This window comes from Lepidochelys olivacea (genome assembly GCF_965140295.1).
Source record: "Lepidochelys olivacea isolate rLepOli2 genome assembly, chromosome: 5".
Taxonomy (NCBI): Eukaryota; Metazoa; Chordata; order Testudines; family Cheloniidae; genus Lepidochelys; species Lepidochelys olivacea.
Genome location: NC_140415.1, coordinates 87,616,192 through 87,634,731, shown reverse-complemented (window position 1 = coordinate 87,634,731; position 18,540 = coordinate 87,616,192). Strand labels below are relative to the sequence as shown.

Genomic DNA, 18,540 nt, shown 5'->3' with positions numbered 1-18,540 from the left:
AAAGAATTCTCTGTAGTAACTCAGAGCCCTTCCCACCTAGTGTCCCATCACCCTTCACTGGAGACATTTACTGCTAGCAGTCACAGATCAGCTATATGCCATATTAGGCAGTTTCATCATACCATCCCTTCCATAAACTTATCAAGCTCAGTCTTGAAGCCAGTTAGGATTTTTGTCCCTTGGAAGGCTGTTCCAGAACTTCACTCCTCTGATGGTTAGAAACCTTTGGCTACTTTGAATCCTATACTTGTGGATGACCAGTTTATATCCATTTGTTCTTGTATCAATATTGCAACTTAAACACCAGGGCGGGGAAGGAGTTATTTAAGTTATCCCACTGATGTATTTAAAGAGAGCAATCATATCTCCCCTCAGCCTGCTTATGTTAAGACTATACAAGCCAAGTTCTTTGAGTCTCCTCTCATGAAGTAGGTTTTCCATTCCTCAGATCATCGTAGCAGCCCTTCTCTGCGCCTGTTCCAGTTTGAATTAGTCTTTCTTAAACATGGGAAACAAAAATTGCACACAGTATTCCAGATGAGGTCTCATCAGTGCCTTGTATAATGGTAACAACACTTCCCGGTCTCTACTGAAAATACTTCGCCTGATGCATGCTAGGACTGCATTAGCCTTTTTCACTGCTGCATCACATTTGCAGCTCATCATCATACTGTGATCAACCAGTACACCCAGCTCTTTCTCCTTCTCTGTCACTTCCAACTGGTAAGTCCCCAGCCTATAGAAAAAAATCTTGTTATTCCCTAAATACATGACTTTGCACTTTCCACTATTAAATTTCATCCCAGCACTATTAAATGACAGAATTTGTATTCTTGTTTGTTGTAATTGTTAGCTAAAAGTTGTTAAAATTTACATAACCGTACCTAAAAATTGGGAATGCGCCAAAGTAATGCTCATAAAACAATCATTCCATTTAACTCATGTTCAAAATTATATGCCTTTACTGATACAGTGATGGAAAATTTAATCATTTTTTAAAAAATTATATTGGGAAAAATGCAAAATTAAATTGCTTCAACCTAAGGTAGTGTTTTCCCAGGATTCCCAATAAATAAATATACATGTATATGAATAATCTAACTACAGCTTGTTACTTTTCTACATATACAAGTTTTAGCTGTCAGAGTTTGAAACCTGATAAAATTTCGTATGAAAAATTAATGGTTCAAAGCTGAATTCGCTTAAGTGAACACTTTTTACACAGTATAGGACGTAACAAAAAAGCAATCATGTTCAACCAAAAACTCTGCTCAGGAACTCAGTGACAAGGGGAGTCTCGAACACTGAAGGGCTCTACGTTGTTTTGTAGGATGAGTGTCATAGTTTTGATGCACTAGTTTTACTAAATTCAAAGCACCTATTGATTCACAGCAGGACTGTTACTTATTTATCTAGCTTTCACAAAGATGGATACGAAATTTATATAAAAATCAGAGTGAATCAAGAGAGATCACAATATGAAATAGGACTACTCTACCATAATACAATTCATTATACATCAGAGGAATTTCCAGAAACAATTGGTACATTTCAAAAGCAAACATTAAATATTTATAAAACATCACTTATTTCATGAGGTAATTTAAGAACTCTGAGCACATTGATTTTATAAAAACCACACTATTCACTGACCAATAATTTTTAACATGTACATTGTGGTTATGTTTGTTAAGATATTTCACTTATTGTAACAGCAACCCCATTTCTCTTTAAAGTAAAAAGGTTTATTAAATATGGATTTTCTTTGCTTTCTCATATATATAATTTTAGCCTTAAACTATAAAGTGTTTTATACTCTCTCTCAAAATATGGTTTCAATAAAACCTGCAGGATCTGAAAAGTTGAAATAAACCTTATTTTAAAGGCATATAATAACACCTATAAAATCAACATGTGTCATTTGTACTTAAAGGGGATAGACATAATTCAAGTACACTGTGCTTACATGGACCAGATCCTCCTCTATACCTCTATAGGTAGAAAAGAACAATATGCATGGAAGTAAATTTGCTTATAGACAACAAATATGTATAATTGTTTGTTTTGGTATCCATCTACAACATTGAATCAGGTTGATATGATGTATCAAAAGATACACAGAAAAAAATAAGAAAGACACTTAAAAGATTTTCTACATTACTTACATATGGTCTCACAGTTATAATACTACCTAGCTGTGCATTCCAACATGAATCATCATCATGCATCACATCACTAAATAGTTTTAGAAAATTAATAGTGCCTTTGAGACATAATTTATTTTGCAATTTACTTGCACAGCAAAAGTAACCCTGCAGTGTTATAACTGTATTTCCATAAGAAGCATTGGACAGTGGGAGAAATTTGCCTGTGTAATTATGCAGCCAAACCCACTCAGCTCTAACATCCTTAGCCAAATTATCATCTCTCTTATCAATATGTCAATAAAATAATAAAACTAGAGGGGAAGAATCTGTATGACGTTCACTGCTTTCTATATGCAGGCTGTGAGCAGGAGTGATTAGTTGAGGTTGGGGATGACAATCTTATTCCTCAGGATACTACTCAGGTTTGTATTACCTTTCATGAATGTTGTGTCCCCTTCCTCTGTGACTTTAGCTAATGTAATATTCATTCATTGATCATGCCCCAGCCTTCCTCAGTCCCACACCCAAAAACGCATTATGCATTGATGTGGAGGGAGCCACCTGCTGAAGGCAATTCCATTCTACATTGTCGTCTTAGATTTCCCTACACACACACTCACTCCAATTTGGAACACCACCAATTCTGCTTTCTGTTATTGATTCTACTTTATACTATGTTGTCAACTCACTCAAAAGGAATTCTAGTAGACAAGAGAAGCACAGCTTTCCATTACAGAAGATATGATACGATAGAGACATCAGCTTAAGTATTTATACAAAACTATATTTCATTTTTGTTTCAACAAATTATCCAGTGTTAAACTAAGGCTCAGTAGTCTAATTCCTGGGATCAGCACTTTTGCCTTTTCTGAAGATATACTATATTGGTTACCCACCCACCCACCCGTCAAACTGAAATTCAATAAGAGATCACATATTTTTTGCTATCAGGTCAGCAAACTCATTTTTCAACTGCTTCAGGACCACTGCAGGAAAACAACAATTTGTTTTAGTGATTTGTTGCGTGGGATACTGGAGTGTCAAAAGGAACAAATGGACAATTTAAATAGCAACATGTCACCAGAATCAATGGTTTTAAGGAGTAATCTTTTATGTGGTACATACAATAGGGCCATAATCTGGCTGCAAATGCCCAACAGAGAATTCCTCTGTTTGCTCAAGTGTGCTTCAGAGTAGGGGGCTATCCTGGGGGGAGAGAAGGGATATGGTGTATGGAACCTATCCTACTGGCACAACTAGGAGCAGCCCAGAAGCTACCTACGGTCCATTTTGGTCAATTTCACACTAGCCATAGGATTTTAAAAATCATCAATTTCATGATTTCAGCTATTTAAATCTGAAATTTCAGAGTAGTAACTGTAGGGGTCCTGACCCAAAAAGGAGTTGTGCGGGGGTCGCAAGGTTATTGTAGGGGGGGTTGCAGTACTGCTTCCCTTACTTCTGCACTGCTGCTGGCGGCGACGCTGCCTTCAGGGCCGTGCAGCTGGAGAGTGATGGCTGCTGGCTGGGAGCCCAGCTCTGAAGGCAGAGCCACCGCCAGCAGCAGGGCAGAACGAACGATGGCATGGTATGGTACTGCCACCCTTCATTCTGCGCTACTGCTGGTGGGGTGCCACCTTCCGAACTGGGCACCTGTCCAGAAGCCACTGCTCTCCAGTCACCCAGCTCTGAAGGTAGTGCAGAAGTAAGGGTGGCAATACCACAACCCCCTAAAATAACCTTGCAACCCCCCTGCAACTCCCTTTTGCGTCAGGACCCCCAGTATGAGAAACACTGATCTCCCTCATAGTATAGGGTAAAAGCACACACAAGGCCAGATTTCACAGGGAGGTGGGGGAGGGAGACAAGATTTTGCAGTCTGTAACAGGTTTTTCATAGCTGTGAATTTGGTAGGGACCTAATCATTACTAACCATAAACAGCAGAATATAAACCAACATATCTGTTGGTACACAATACTAGAAGCAGAAAGGCTGTACTGGAAAACCAGGTAGTTGCTGCTCAGTAACTTATGATCCCATGAATCATAATACCAGCCATGTTCAACTGTAGTTCTTTCCACAACTTTGTTGGTGCCATGCTACACCTGTAAGCAACAGTTTCTAAACACAAATCTAGCAGTGCTAGTGTGCTTTAGAACATGCTTCATTCACAAAACCTGCAGAGTGATCAGGAAGCTTCTCCATCTGGGCACCTTCTGGACAGTGTAAATGAAATTCACCAATCAACTTAAAAGGCATGCTAGTCCCACTAGAACTGTTAAAAATAACAGACTCCTTCCTAAACTGTTTGTCATGCCTGCGCATACTCTGCTGAAATGAATTCACATTTTCAGAAGCTGAAACTCCTGAGTTATGAAGAGGAATGGCCATGTTCAATAGTACCACATTAGGGTGGCAAGGAATGAGATGAGATGAGAATTAAGCATTTTTTAAAGCTAACAAAAATTGTATCTCATTATGTTGTTTGCCAGTGTAGAACTAGGTAAAACAGCTCTGATTGGTCTCAAAATGTAAAAAAAATCATCTGGGGTTCACTATCATTTGCATGTGCAGTCCTGCCAACCCCCGGGGTGTTCAAAATTTATGGGTCAGACTCCGAAACATTGAGGCCAGTTTTAAAATCAGATTTTTTTTAATCCAATGAATTGAGTTCTTTTTATTTGCCCCCTCGTTACTGAGCCTTTAGGGTGTATTGATTTAACGTTTTCTGGCTTTCCTCCACAACCATATGGGCTAGAAGCTTACTTTTTTAAAATGAAAGCTGAGATTCTCAAGCAATCATTTGAAAACCAGGGCTTTAAGGAAAACACCAAATTATCATAAGACTCATGATAAAATCATGAGATTTGGCAACACTGCAGCTGCAAATGACAGTTACATGCCTAAACACCCTTTGCATTTTAGTCTATTTATCTGTATAAAAGATGGTGCCTGCAAAATAGGTCCAGCAGGTTGAAGTCACTTTTAAAAATTGACTCTTAATATATTTTAAGTTAACCATTGGTCACTTCTTAAAATTTGTCAGCACTCATACTTTAATACATTCAAATAATCACAGAAATCCCAAGTGAATAACTACTATGGAAGAATCTTTCTACAAGTATTCAGTACAATGGGTGGAAAACTCCAGATTTTTTAGGATCAGAACCACCACACAGAGCACAATAGCCAAGGCAGTTCATCAGCATCCAAACCATATGTCTGAGCCAGAGACAATTCCAACCGTTGGAGAACATGCTAGGAAAACATTGCTGCTACAGGAAAATTACAGTCTGGCATTTGGGCTTGTGATTTATATTGGAAGAGTAGGGGGAAGGGTTATAAAATATACTGCCTCAGTAACTCAGAGCAGTGGTTCTTCAAAACTTGCTTTTGATTAATCATGTACATTTTTTTTCCTTGGCATCATAAGACATTCTGCACTTGATTAAAAAAAAAACCAAAACCACACATTTCTAAGCAGCAAAACCAATACCAAAAAACACTCAAGAGAGACAAAAATGTTAATACATTATTTGAAATGAATTATCTGTATATTTAAATGTTATTTCTAAGCAAACACATTGATCCAAGTTTGATCAAGCCTAATGCTGCTATGCACATTTCCTATTTTTATCCAAAGCTCTGAGGAGAACATTTTATATTAAGAGCTAAAATATTCTTAAAAGTTAATACACTAACGTTAAGAAATCACAGACCCTGTGTAGGGGAGGGGAAATTAGAACTGAAATAATCATCATCCATCTCTGATACAAGGGACGCCTGACTAATGTCTGGATTTCCCCTCATTTAGATACCCCCCTGAATATTTGAATAAGTGGGAACACTAATTAATGCTATATTTTCAATATTGAACTACTGAGGGCCATAATGAACTCTTCAAAAATCCGCTAGAAGTATTCCTCCGTGGTCAATTGGGCAGAAGACGACCACACTCTAACCATCTCTTACATGACACATTCAGTGACTGCTACTTTTTGATAAATGATATGCTCAGTCATGTAGGACATGGAATTCCTTCTGAATGAGTTACTGAAAGGAAAGCAACATTCTTGGGAACTTTCTTAAAGTGATTGAAGTGGATTCAAAAAGACCTCCTCATGCGTATCAGCATTTCAGGAGGTAAGTGTCTGTCCTTAAAGGAGGCTCCAAAACAGTAACTTTTGTATGTAGCTTCTCTTTTTGATATGCACCACATAACAGTGAAGAATATGTGATGCTCAGTGATGAGAAGGGCATTTCCTACAGAGGGTTTTCACCTCAGTGATTAACAACTGATGAACGATGGTGTAATGTAATGAGATAAACTGTAAAATAGAAGGTTAAAATATTTGTGGGATTGTGGTAAACACACAAGAGCTGATGGGGAGGCTTGACAGAACTGGCAGAAGTTCCAGGGCCTAGGAAATTGACTGGAGGGTCCCCACTGCCAAGAGGGATGTCAGACAAAAGGTGTACATCCAGAGTGCATACCTACCTGGCCAAAAGCCAGGGACAATGCCTAAACTCTGTGAAGCCCCAACAAGCTAAGGATATGAGATTCAGCCAGTGCTTTAATTTGTGCCAGGGCTTGCCACGGGTGAGCCCTGGCACCTCTAGGCTTGGCAGTTTATAATCCTGGCACACTTTGGCTTGCCACATCAGTTAGGAAAGTAAAAAAAAAAAAAAAAATTGGATGAGCCCCAGCACCTCTTTCATTACAAATTAAGCACCAGATGCAGCAGTTGGATCTCCACAGCAGTCTGACAGGTGTCTGACCTGGAGGAGCTCAACCAGATCTGGGACAGATGGTTCCTAGTGTAATGGTGAAAGACAGATGAGAAGAAAACTGAATATAAGAGGATACTTCAAATATTTTGCAATATGACAGTGCATAATCTGGGCACTGTGCAAAAACTGTACAGTGTGCAGCTCAGTTAATTCAATTCAGAACAGTAACAAATATTAGTATTAAACACTGAGGAGTGAAACAGTGTGTATTCTGGTGATGAAGAATATGCTGGGGAAGTAGAATCAGGAAGTACAGCTTTTTTGGTGCATCCCACCATCATCTTTGAATCACAGAAGATGGACACAGAAAAACCCTATTTTATCATCATCTTCATCCCTCCCTCCCAGCACTCAAACCACTAGTGCTTGCATTATGTTCCTCATATTGCACAGGTCCACTTTCATAACTGGTATCAGATGAGCAACACTATCCATATCAATGTCAATTTGCTGGAGATTCTTCTCATATGTGGATATAAATCAGGAGTATCCCAAATGACATCAATAAGATTACACAGTCTAAAACTGGTGACACAGAGAGATGAATCAGGCCCATTGTTTTAAAGGGCGTTTTGATTTCTTGACTGATTTTCTTCTGAGTCTAAGGTTAAGTTTTTGGAAATTAAGTTTTTGTTCAGATCTCAAGGAAAAGCACATTTCCACCTCCTTACCTATGTTCTCTTTTACCTGTGCAATGGAGTCCGATTTGATCTTTTTATTTGAATCAGAATCAGGAGAAACTGACAAATTCTCAGACTGGAAGAAATACAGATTTCAGGATGAAGTAGATGGAGATTCAGATATTGGTTTTCATGTGCTTTCACTAGCAGATTGCTGAAGAGTATAAGCCATTTTTTTAAAGCTGAAGTTGGGAAACATGCTGAGCAGCTGCTCTAAGAGCTTGAGAACCTTTAACCATCTCCCATGTTTGCTGAAGAGACTCAATACAAGAAACGTTCACCATCTTATAGGACTATGCTTTGAAAAGGTGCAACATGTGCTTCCCTTTACACACAATCTGATCTGCCGGCCGTAGAAGAGGGTGAATGGATCTGTAGACTTGCCTTTGTCTTCCCCATTTCTGTTCAGGGCTGCTCATGGCCTTAAGTATAGTTCTAGTAGCTGGGATCACCAAGGCAGAGGGACACCCACTCCCTGATGCTAGCAGCTGGAAAGGGCAGTGATGTAGGAGCCACTACAGTATCTCCATTACACCGGAATCCTCTAGGGGCCAGATCTGCTACCGATCAAGTTTGCTTTGTGTCAGGGACCTGGAGCAAAGCATATTTACCCAACCTCAGATTTGGGATCTCAACATTTATTTCTATCATGCGGATAAACAATATGTTATAAGTGCAGACACAAGAGACCATAACATAACATGTCTGTTAAGGACACATAAGAGCACAGGTGTGAAAGAGTCATAAATCTCTCATTTTTAAAAATAATGTATTGGTTAACCGTTTCCTGGAATATTTGTGACACCATGGAAAAAAAAAAAAGACTCAAACAGAATCTGTAACATAAAGAAGAATTGGAAACTGGGAGAGAAAAAGCACAGTCCAATCCCAGACAGTAGTGATTCTGCAGAGAGTAATACACAGGAGACTAAAACAGACACACTTTCTACTACAGTTTCTAAAGGATGAAAGAGTGCAAGAAATATTTTCTCCAGTTATTTTATATATATAAAAAAGACTCCACCTAAAAGTGAAAAAGATGAAAAGTACCTAACTCTGGGAGAAAGGAGAGGGACAGCAGAGATGGCATCACTCTACATAGCAGCTTATCACTAGATCAGGAATGAACAGTACTAAAAAATAGGCTCATGGAATTAACATCTATGGCAAAAAGAAAAGGAGTACTTGTGGCACCTTAGAGACTAACCAATTTATTTGAGCATAAGCTTTCGTGAGCTACAGCTCACTTATAAATTGGTTAGTCTCTAAGGTGCCACAAGTACTCCTTTTCTTTTTGCGAATACAGACTAACACGGCTGTTACTCTGAAACCTGTCATCTATGGCATGAAGCCCTTTTCTGGGCAGACTGCAGCTAGTTTGAACAGATACATGGAAATGTCTGACTCATTTGCTCGTTTACTTTTTCACTACAAAAAAGCATTTTTTTAATTTTATTGAGTTGTCTTTAGCTTAGCCCATTTTGCCTATATTAAGTAGAGTCTTGTCCTTCAAACAATATGACTTCATTTTCAAGTTCCTTCTGTCCTCTCTAGTGAGCATCACTGTACAATAAAGATCTGAGTTTGAAATCCCATGAATAATAGAGTGAAAAACATTAAGAAATAAACAAACACACACACACACCCATTGCTATGTGTTTATATTAGAGACGGCAAGGTCAAAGAAATGCTCTTTGCACTTGGAGTGCAAGATGGTGAGGTTGTGATAGTCCTTAGATCCCGTGAGAGGTCATTCCAGTGTCTTGGGCTGGCCCCCCAAGTCTCATTAAAAGTCAGTGGGACTTGGCTCTTTAGTGCTTACGTGACTTTTGAAAATGGGGCTCTGAATGGGAGTCTTGGGCTCAGCACCACTTAGAAGCTTTTAAAAATTCTACCCATCATCTCATAGACCCACTGGCAGCTTTTTTGGTTCCACACATCTCAAGAGAGTGATTTCATAAGCAAGGGAACAACCTAAAGTTATTCCAACAGTCTCCTCCCATCCCCCAGTTTCTCTTTAGTCAATTTGGATAAGTGGGTAATTCATATCAGCAGCCTAGCTCCGTATCTGAATCCTCTGAACAAGACAGGATGAAAAGGCAGTTACCCATCACACTTTCATATAGACAGGTGATGAATAGCTCAGTTACACCCAAAGCGTCTAGAATATCACTGCTTGCTAGTATGTCTGGAGGCTCTTATTCAATTTTTAGTGAGGCAAAAATCCCATTGATCTCCATGAAAGTTGTGCCTGAGTAAGGACTTCAGGATCTGGTGTACAGCTTTTCACTTTTCAAGAATATTTCTTAGTTACGGAAATGAGTGAATGTTTCTTTAAAGAAAACAATCAGTACTCTTGGCATGATTACAAAATGCTTTCCAACTAGAGATTTTGATTTCCTCTGTACAGTAGCTAGGAATCCCTCCATTGATCAGTGAAAAGAGTTATAGTGAGACATACAGTTTACTGGCTTACAGAATGTCAGGTCTTTCAGACTGTATAAAGATCTATAATGGCACTGAGAATCTTTTCTGCTTTATCACTGTGACAGAGGGGAATGTGGAGGCTGTAGTATATTACTGACCAGTCACACCCCTTTTTACACAACTTGCTTTCTGCTATTAAAAAAAGCCATCAGCACAAAGACAACATTAAATTCTAGCAGGCTTTGGGTTAAATCGTGCCTTTAAATCACAGCCTATAATAGCAGGTGATGCGGAAAGTGATTAGATATAGTGGTCCCACTGAAATCAGTGAGTTTGCCATTGACTTCAGCGGAGCCAGGATTTCACCCAGTGTTCCACTCTTCCCACTCAGTGGCTCTCACAACTATGCCATTACCCACTGCCTCTGGTGTGTCTTGGGCCAGCATCTGCACTAGCCTGAATAGTTCTTCTCAGAAGAGGGCAAGGTGTGCATCTGTGTCCAAACACAGCACAGGAGAACAAGTAGGATAGATGACTATTTTTTGGTGTCCTTCAGCTCCTATGCACCCACACTTGTTTACAAGCTGATCAATAGGACATGGCATAGATAAGCCAGTTATTGAAGCCATGATTTATATGGACACTTTGTGTCGACACAGAAACCAATAGAGGCCACCACGTACCTTAAAAATAAGGCATACTAGATAATTAGTGATACACAGTGAGAAACTAGAAAGATTACAACGTACACTCTTAACACTTCTATTTAATTAGTGCTAAAGGAAAATTTCTGGCAGTGTAACAAAAATCTTTTTGTATTATAATTAGTTTTACTTCAATATATGCTACTGTGAAAAGAACATGTGTAGTTGCTGAGTTTTTTGTCTCCTACAGTAATTACAGATTACACATACTGATCACATTTAATCAAACCACAGGAGACTGACACATAGAAATTACACTGCAGGTGAGTTAACTCAGATGCATTAGGCTCCCAACATGGAATACAATCTACCTACATTATGTTTATCAATGTAAAATATCACCTGGATGTCTTCTTTTTGTCCAAAGCAGCGTCCTACAGACTTGTTCTCATATTAAGCTGTTCCACGTAATCTGCTAGTTTGGTGTTTTGTTCAGTTACTCAGCATCTGAGTAATACCATGTACTTCATATTGCATAACTCAGAGTGTGTTGTGAGATTTCACAGATTTCTCCTAAAAACTGTATTTTTGCAGTAACTTTGAACAGATCAACCCATTAAATTCAGCCACAGCCAAGGAATAAAGTCGAGTACATTTCAACAGTTTCATACAAGAGGTGATTTTTTTTATTATTATTATTGAATAATATCCTTGTGGATAAAGGACTCGTGCTGAAACAGTTTTTCCCCTATAAAATTACACTTTAAAAATCTATTATTCCTTTAAATCTTTTCTCATTGGTATTTAATTGTGGACTGATTCAAACGTCTAAAAGTGCAAGATATAAGTTACTGGTTAACCGCATAAATTCAAATATTCCAACATGCTGTTTCTAATCCAATTTTCCCTCAAGATCACACAAGTAAATATACTAATTGCACAAACACTGTTATAGAAACAAACAGGCACTTTACCAGTTAGGAACAAGCAATATCTTATTCTTGAACACTATCAAGTAATAAGATATCCTTAATAAAAAAGTAACTAGACCTGCTACCCAGCTGGATAGACCTCCTTCTATATTGTTTTTCTTTCCTTTGTGATTTAAAGCCTTAGAAGAACTTTTCAGCACTGGTCTATTAAATAGGTATGGTCTTTAAATAATAATTTTGTAGTTACTAATTTAAATCTATTTAAAAATGTCAAAAGTTTCCAGGCTTCAATCATTTTTCAAATTATTGCACTGAAAATACTCATTAACTGGAACATAAGCGGTATCATTTTTTATCTGCCAGTTCACACTACTCCGCTCACTGTAAGCAGAGTAGTAGTTTCTAATGAACCATGAAGAGAATTCACTTTGAAAAACAGGGTTTGGAGCCCAATCCTGCTCTTATTGCCATAAATGTAAGGTGTCAATATGATCAGGATAAGGCCACTGAGTGTCTTTCTAAAAGATATTATAGAGACAAGGTGGATAAGGTAATATCTTTTATTGGAGCAACTTCTGTTGATGAGAGAGACAAGCTTTCAAGCTACACAGAAGAACTCTATGTGACTCGAAATCTTGTCTCTCTCACCAAACAGAAGTTGACCCAGTAAAACATATTACCTTACCCACTTTGTCTCTCTAATATCTTGGGACCGACACAGCTACAACTACACTGCATACAAGATATTAGACCTTGAGCTTTCTATTTGTGTGCGTGTATGCACCCCCCACCCATACTATAAACCATTCCTATCCAACATTTCCCATTAGCTTCTTTAGGTTATGCCCCAAGTGCACTATTGACATTTAAAAAAAACCCTCTCTCTCTTAATACTGTGTTTCACATTCATTCCATTCAGGGGGGAAAGGGGTCTTGAGTTGTGTCTGAGTAAATTAGTGACAGTACATGATGGCATGTGGAGGTATGAAAATATTATCACCATCAATTTGGGATTGATACATTACTCACTAGTGTCAAAACCACAAATTAGTTATGCATACCATGTCGAAGAAGTGCAAATGCATGTTTTATACCACATCACACCATCACAAGCATACAGAATGGGGCATGTTTTACAGAAAAAAGTATTTTACATATGTCAGAGTTTTAAACAATGCTATTGGTACTATTTTTGGTATTCTTCCATCTGTAAAACCAGGATTCCTTAACAACACGAATTAAAAGTGAAGGCTTGTCTCAGGGAGAGGAAAATTATAATTTATGAACTTCAGAAACCTCTAAAATAGCCTAAGATAGCTGTTTCATACAGAAAAAGTTGTCTGATAACATCTGAAATATGAATTAAAGTTGTGTCCCACTGGAAAGATTAAAAAGATATATTTAGATAATCATCTTTTTGAACCAGGAATTGTCCTTTTACAGTGTTTGGAAAGTACCTAGCACATAATAATGGGTGCTACCATAAAAAAAAAATCCACAACTAAATGTTAATACTAATAGAAAAGGGTGGTGATTGCGAATGTGAGGGGAGGAGAGAATTCCTAACTTTCACATAGAACAAAGCTCTCATTTCTGTGAGATACTGCACCTTTAACATACTACTGATAGAATACCAGCGGTCAGTTTTGGGGAAAAATTTACTTTTGAAAGAAGGAAACATTTCTCCAGCAATGTGGTGGTGGGATTTTTTGTTTTTCCTTTTTTCCCCATTGGTGCTATTAGAAGTTGCTCTTCAGTTTTGAATGTTAGAACTAGTCCTACTGTTGATGATGATTAGGCAGACTACAAGTGAGCTTGTCAAAAGATACATAAGTGAAATTTATCAGATGAATATCACCACTCCTTACATTCTATCGTTATGCTACACATAAACAGGTATATACATGTCTTAAGGAGGCACTCTTACTGGATCCATAGTTATGATTACTTTATGAGATGCAGTTAATTTATGAATCTCTCTCTCTCTATCCACCCATAAATGGATATTCATCTATAAACTGAAAGAGAAAAAGTATAATACTTAGAGTTTGGAAGCTGTAGTATCATTAATATTTGCACAAGTTAGTGGTGAACTCAGTACTCCTGACAGGCAAAGAGAAAAACTACTTTAAAAGGAACATATACAATAGTCCCTAATGTGTGACACCAGTTGATAGTATACGTTACATGTAATCTACTGTATTCTGCTTAGACAGCTATTTCATTTTTAGATTTTTTTTCTTTTGCTTTCCAAATCCACTGAATACTCTGCTATGAAAGACTCAATATGATTAAGATACTACTCTCTAATAGCAAAAGAGAGGTTCTGTACTGTAATGTTAACAAGAAATTCCAAAACAAAGACCAGTTGACTGACTTACATAAAGTATGGCCATTATCATAGAACAATGAATGTTTGAGTTCAGGGGTATACCTAGAAGGAAAATAAAAACTCTTCTAGATATGAAAGACATTCGAAGCAGAAGTACATGCTTTCGGTCTTCACCTGTATACAGAGAAGAGATTTTATGTGAGAATTCTTTAATTTGTTGGCAGTATTTCCATTCATTCCCCAAATCATCCTTAATAGTTTTGGTCACAGTTGAGTTGAAATGTGTGTGAGATTTAATTATGTTTCATGCAACACTTCATTTTCAGAGAATTTCAAAGGAAGTGCTGTACCTATCAGAGTTTCATGACCAAGTTTCAGGCAAGCATCCAGGAGCTAATTTACCAACTGACTGATTTATGGCTGTGGAGCCAGCTTCAAATAAAATAAAAATGTTTGCTGGCCCCACGAACAAAACTTTACAAGAGTACTTGCCTTGATCCTTATTTTAAAACTTCTATATGACTTTTCATGGTGTCTGATTTATGGCTGTATAGGTCAATTCCCTTTCAAATGCTATTGGAGTTTTAATTCTCCGGGAAGAGGTAACTACTTTTTAAACCTTTAACTGAAGCATTATTGGTACAGAACTTAAAATGTATGAGTTCCCAGTGATAACCATTATCTTACTATGCTAAACCGTTTAGAGTGTCATCCTTCAGGAAAGGACATATACCCACAGAAATGTCATGTTTCAATTTCAAAATGATACGGTTTTTCAGTTTCAGATATGGTGTACTTTAAAATGTCCTTAAGCAGTGAAGGAATATCTCAGAACAATATGGATAGAAGAAAAACTTCAGAACATATCAGTGTGTGTCAAAAAGGGGTATTCACAATCTAGATCATGATCAAACTCAGAAAAAGTTGCTATACAACAAGCAATTCAGATCTGTGAATGTACACTTTATGGTGAAATCCAGATCTCCTTACTCAGGTGTTTTTTTTATTTATTTTAATGGAAGTTTGAGTAAGGATAAAGTAAAAACTGAAGTATGATCTTCAGTATATGGCATTAAAGGAACACCAGAAAAAAACCCGAACAGTAGATTTAGTAGAAGAATGAAAATGTCATCCCATTTTCTCTAAGAATAACTTTGGTTTATCATATTAAAAACAAAGAAAATTCAAACGAAGAATCTGATTGTGACAGCTGTTTATTCTGAGTTATTTGAATTCATTAATTCATATAGGAGAGTCAAGTTCTGAAAGGGATTTCAGCATGTGGTTAACTTCTAATGAAGAAAGTGAAGTATGTTAAAGGGAGAGTAGAACTACTGCTGCATAGTTTTGCAGTAATTGGGGGACGGGACACAACTCTCCCAGGACATTTGAAAACAAACAACTTACATTTTTTCTTAAATACATTATCTGCCACCTCAGATGTACACTGCGCCTTTAAAAACAATTATCCATGTGAAATAAGTGCCTTTTCAGGATTATGTTTTGTGTTCTTGTGAGAAATGAGGGAGCGGTACAACCTAGTGGAGATAAAAATCTCCCAAATTTTATTCCTGTCTCTGACACTGGTTTTCTCAATGAATTTAAGCAAGTTATTTCTCTTCTCCAAGCATCAGTTTAACCATCTGTAAAATGGGGAGTAAATTTATTTTCCTACTTAGAAAGGATGTTTTGACTACTAAGTAATATAGGCAAATCACTTTCAATAGGAAAAAAATAAGTATTAACATAGCCATTCATTTATCAACATAAACTTAGCTTGACTTCTCTCTGAGAAGTATTAGAGAAAATGCAATAAATGTGGTTCACACCTGATTTATTTGACCCTTCATAATTCTATACTGGGAAAAGCTTGATTCTCCTCCCCCCCCCCGCCTTGTTTCTTAAATTGTAAGAGTGACCTCTAGTGCTTTACTGTTTTGTTGTATTCTGGAAGTCCTATTTTACAATATGCCTTTCTGATCTGATTTAGTCTTGTGCATACTGCCAAATGCTATTAATGTGTGATTCAATTATGATTTTGTGAAAATGAATGTATTCATAAACCATACGATGCAGAATGATGGAGAATTAAAGCTTAGACTGGATTGCAGCAGAGTATTTTACCAAATGAGCTTATTATTCATGTTTAGGGCTACTCTATGCACTTGAGTATCAAATGAGATATGATTACTGAATGAAAGCACAAGATCATTTTGGTGCTGCAATGTCATCAGGCTCATGGTAGCATGTTTAGTTTACAAGCTGTCCAAAGGAAAACTCTTCAGTACACATAGCACACAGCACTTCTAACTTCCTTCTCATGGCTTAGATGTTTGCACAGAGCTGTTCCCTGCTACAGTGCTGTAAAGTTATTCCTGAATGTTCTCCCAGTAGCACCAACATTCACATTCTTAAAATGCAGTCACTGTTTCAACCTACCCCATTCATACGCTGCACAGCCAGCCCCTTAACTGGATTAAAAACCAAAACAAAACAGGCTGCTCATTTTAAGCATCTGACATTTAGGCAACTATTCTGATAGATAAGAACGGCCCTACTGGGTCAGAACAAAGGTCCATCTAGCCCAGTATCCGATCTTCCAACAGTGGCCAGTGCCAGGTGTCCCAGAGAGAATGAACAGAACAGGTAATCATCAAGTCATCCATCCCCTGCTGTCACTCATTCCCAGGTTCTGGCAAACAGATGTATCAAAAATAAAAATCCTTATGGTCCACTGAGTACAAAGTACAACCAAAGGAACTCAGAACAATTACTGAACAGGTGACATGCTTAGAAATTAGTGTCTGATAAATTAATTTAGGGTGAAAATGGTCAGACTTGATTCAACACTGAAACCAAAAGATCCCAGTGCTAAGTCACATTTACCTCAGATCTGCCTTCTAGAGGACAGGTTCTCTTACATATTGTGATCACTGTCTCTATATTGCAATACCACCCTATTGGCTAACTATGGTTTACTCATTTAAAAAAACAAAACAAACAAAACAAACCCACAACTTTTTGCTGCTACTGATGGTACCCTCTTCCTTAGTCATATATGAACACTATTCTCTAAGCAGTCAGTGCACATCTTGTCCTCAACATTTTTCTTTGTTACATTTGCTTTACTCACGAACTGCACACTATTGTACATCAGATTTATTTGAGTGCCAGCTTGTTTCAGGAGATGCAGATACCAGCCTTCCAAATTATAAATTGCTAAAAGCCAAGCTGATGCAGCATACAGTAGAAGTCTTCCAGTAATTTCAATGTAAGACAATTCCTTGTAAAATGCAGCACTTCTCAAGAGGAAACAAAAATTAAAATGGGGATGGAACATGCAATTCCTTGCTAAAATATTAATTTCAGATTATACTGGAACTTCTCAATAGAATTTTGTATATAGAATTGTATAAATAAATATATAGGACGGATTTTAGAACTTAAAAAATGACATTTCTCAGCCAAGGAAACATTTTCAGGCTAGCTATTTGTGGTCATGTTTTCAGAAGCATTAAGCATTTATTTCAAGAACAAGATTTATTCCAAAGCCAAATAAAATAGCCCAGAAGTTTTCAAAACAGTCTGGTCTGAGTTTTAAATCATTTGTAATACTTACATTTATTTCCTGCCACTATTGTTTTCCAGTTATGAACAGATAACAGAAACAGCAGCTTGAAGAAGATTTCAGTGACAGAATCCATGTTCACATTTATTGAGGCACCCAAAAGAACTAGAGTATTAGAAAACAGCTGCTCTGCACTTCAGTCCTATTCTTGCTTCCTCCTCTCTCTCTCCTTTCAGTGCTTCTCAGTAGTCAGACTCCTCAGTGAAATGCACTCTGCAACTGCTCACACATGCATACACACCTCCAAATCTGCTTTTTTTCCTCCCCTAACAGCAGCAATCCCTTAAGAGCAGCAGCAAGAATCTCTCCTCCAATTTCACAGAATCACTCAGGGCTAAACTGCAAGACTACCCTGTACAGCTTGCTTACAGAAGCTACACGTTCACATGTGTCCTGGACACCCCTTGTGGTGATAGGTAGGAAATGAGAGTCTCTATTGAAAGCCAGACAATATGATAGAATATATTGCACATGTGCACCAGGACAGAGTCTTTGCTGGGTTCTCACTGTGCCCCATTCTTTATAGTGATTTTTAAGTATGTGGAGCGTATGTATTTGTTGCATATCCTGCTTTTCCTCTTCCTTCATACACCGTATCTAAAAAAACTTTCAGTTGGTAAAGCATTTAGAAGTACCGCATTTTGGAGAGAATATATTATGTTTCTCAAGCATTTGTAGTAGGAACTCAAAGAGTAGAAGCAAAAGTGCATTTCACCTTTGCTTGTGAAGTAAATGTAGGAACTAATAACCTAGTATCCATCAGAAAATAATGCCTCAAAAATTACATTATGAGTACTACTTGAACTGACCATTAACCCATAAATGAAGGATCTTCAATAAGATCTTCAAGTTGCAGTGGGGGAGGTTTAGATTGGATATTAGGAAAAACTTTTTCACTAAGAGGGTGGTGAAACACTGGAATGCGTTACCTAGGGAGGTGGTCGAATCTCCTTCCTTA

General features: G+C 37.6%; 1 protein-coding gene across 1 annotated transcript in view; it reads right to left on the bottom strand.

The window, feature by feature from the left end:
- The window catches only part of CNTNAP4 (contactin associated protein family member 4), a 297,285-nt gene extending 279,376 nt beyond the window's left edge, over positions 1 to 17,909 (bottom strand). The window contains exon 1 of the mRNA XM_084627719.1: positions 17,574 to 17,909. Coding sequence (XP_084483845.1) covers positions 17,574 to 17,658 — 85 coding nt within the window. The 5' untranslated portion in view covers positions 17,659 to 17,909. The remainder of the gene's footprint in view (positions 1 to 17,573) is intronic.
- Between the last annotated feature and the right edge of the window lie 631 nt (positions 17,910 to 18,540).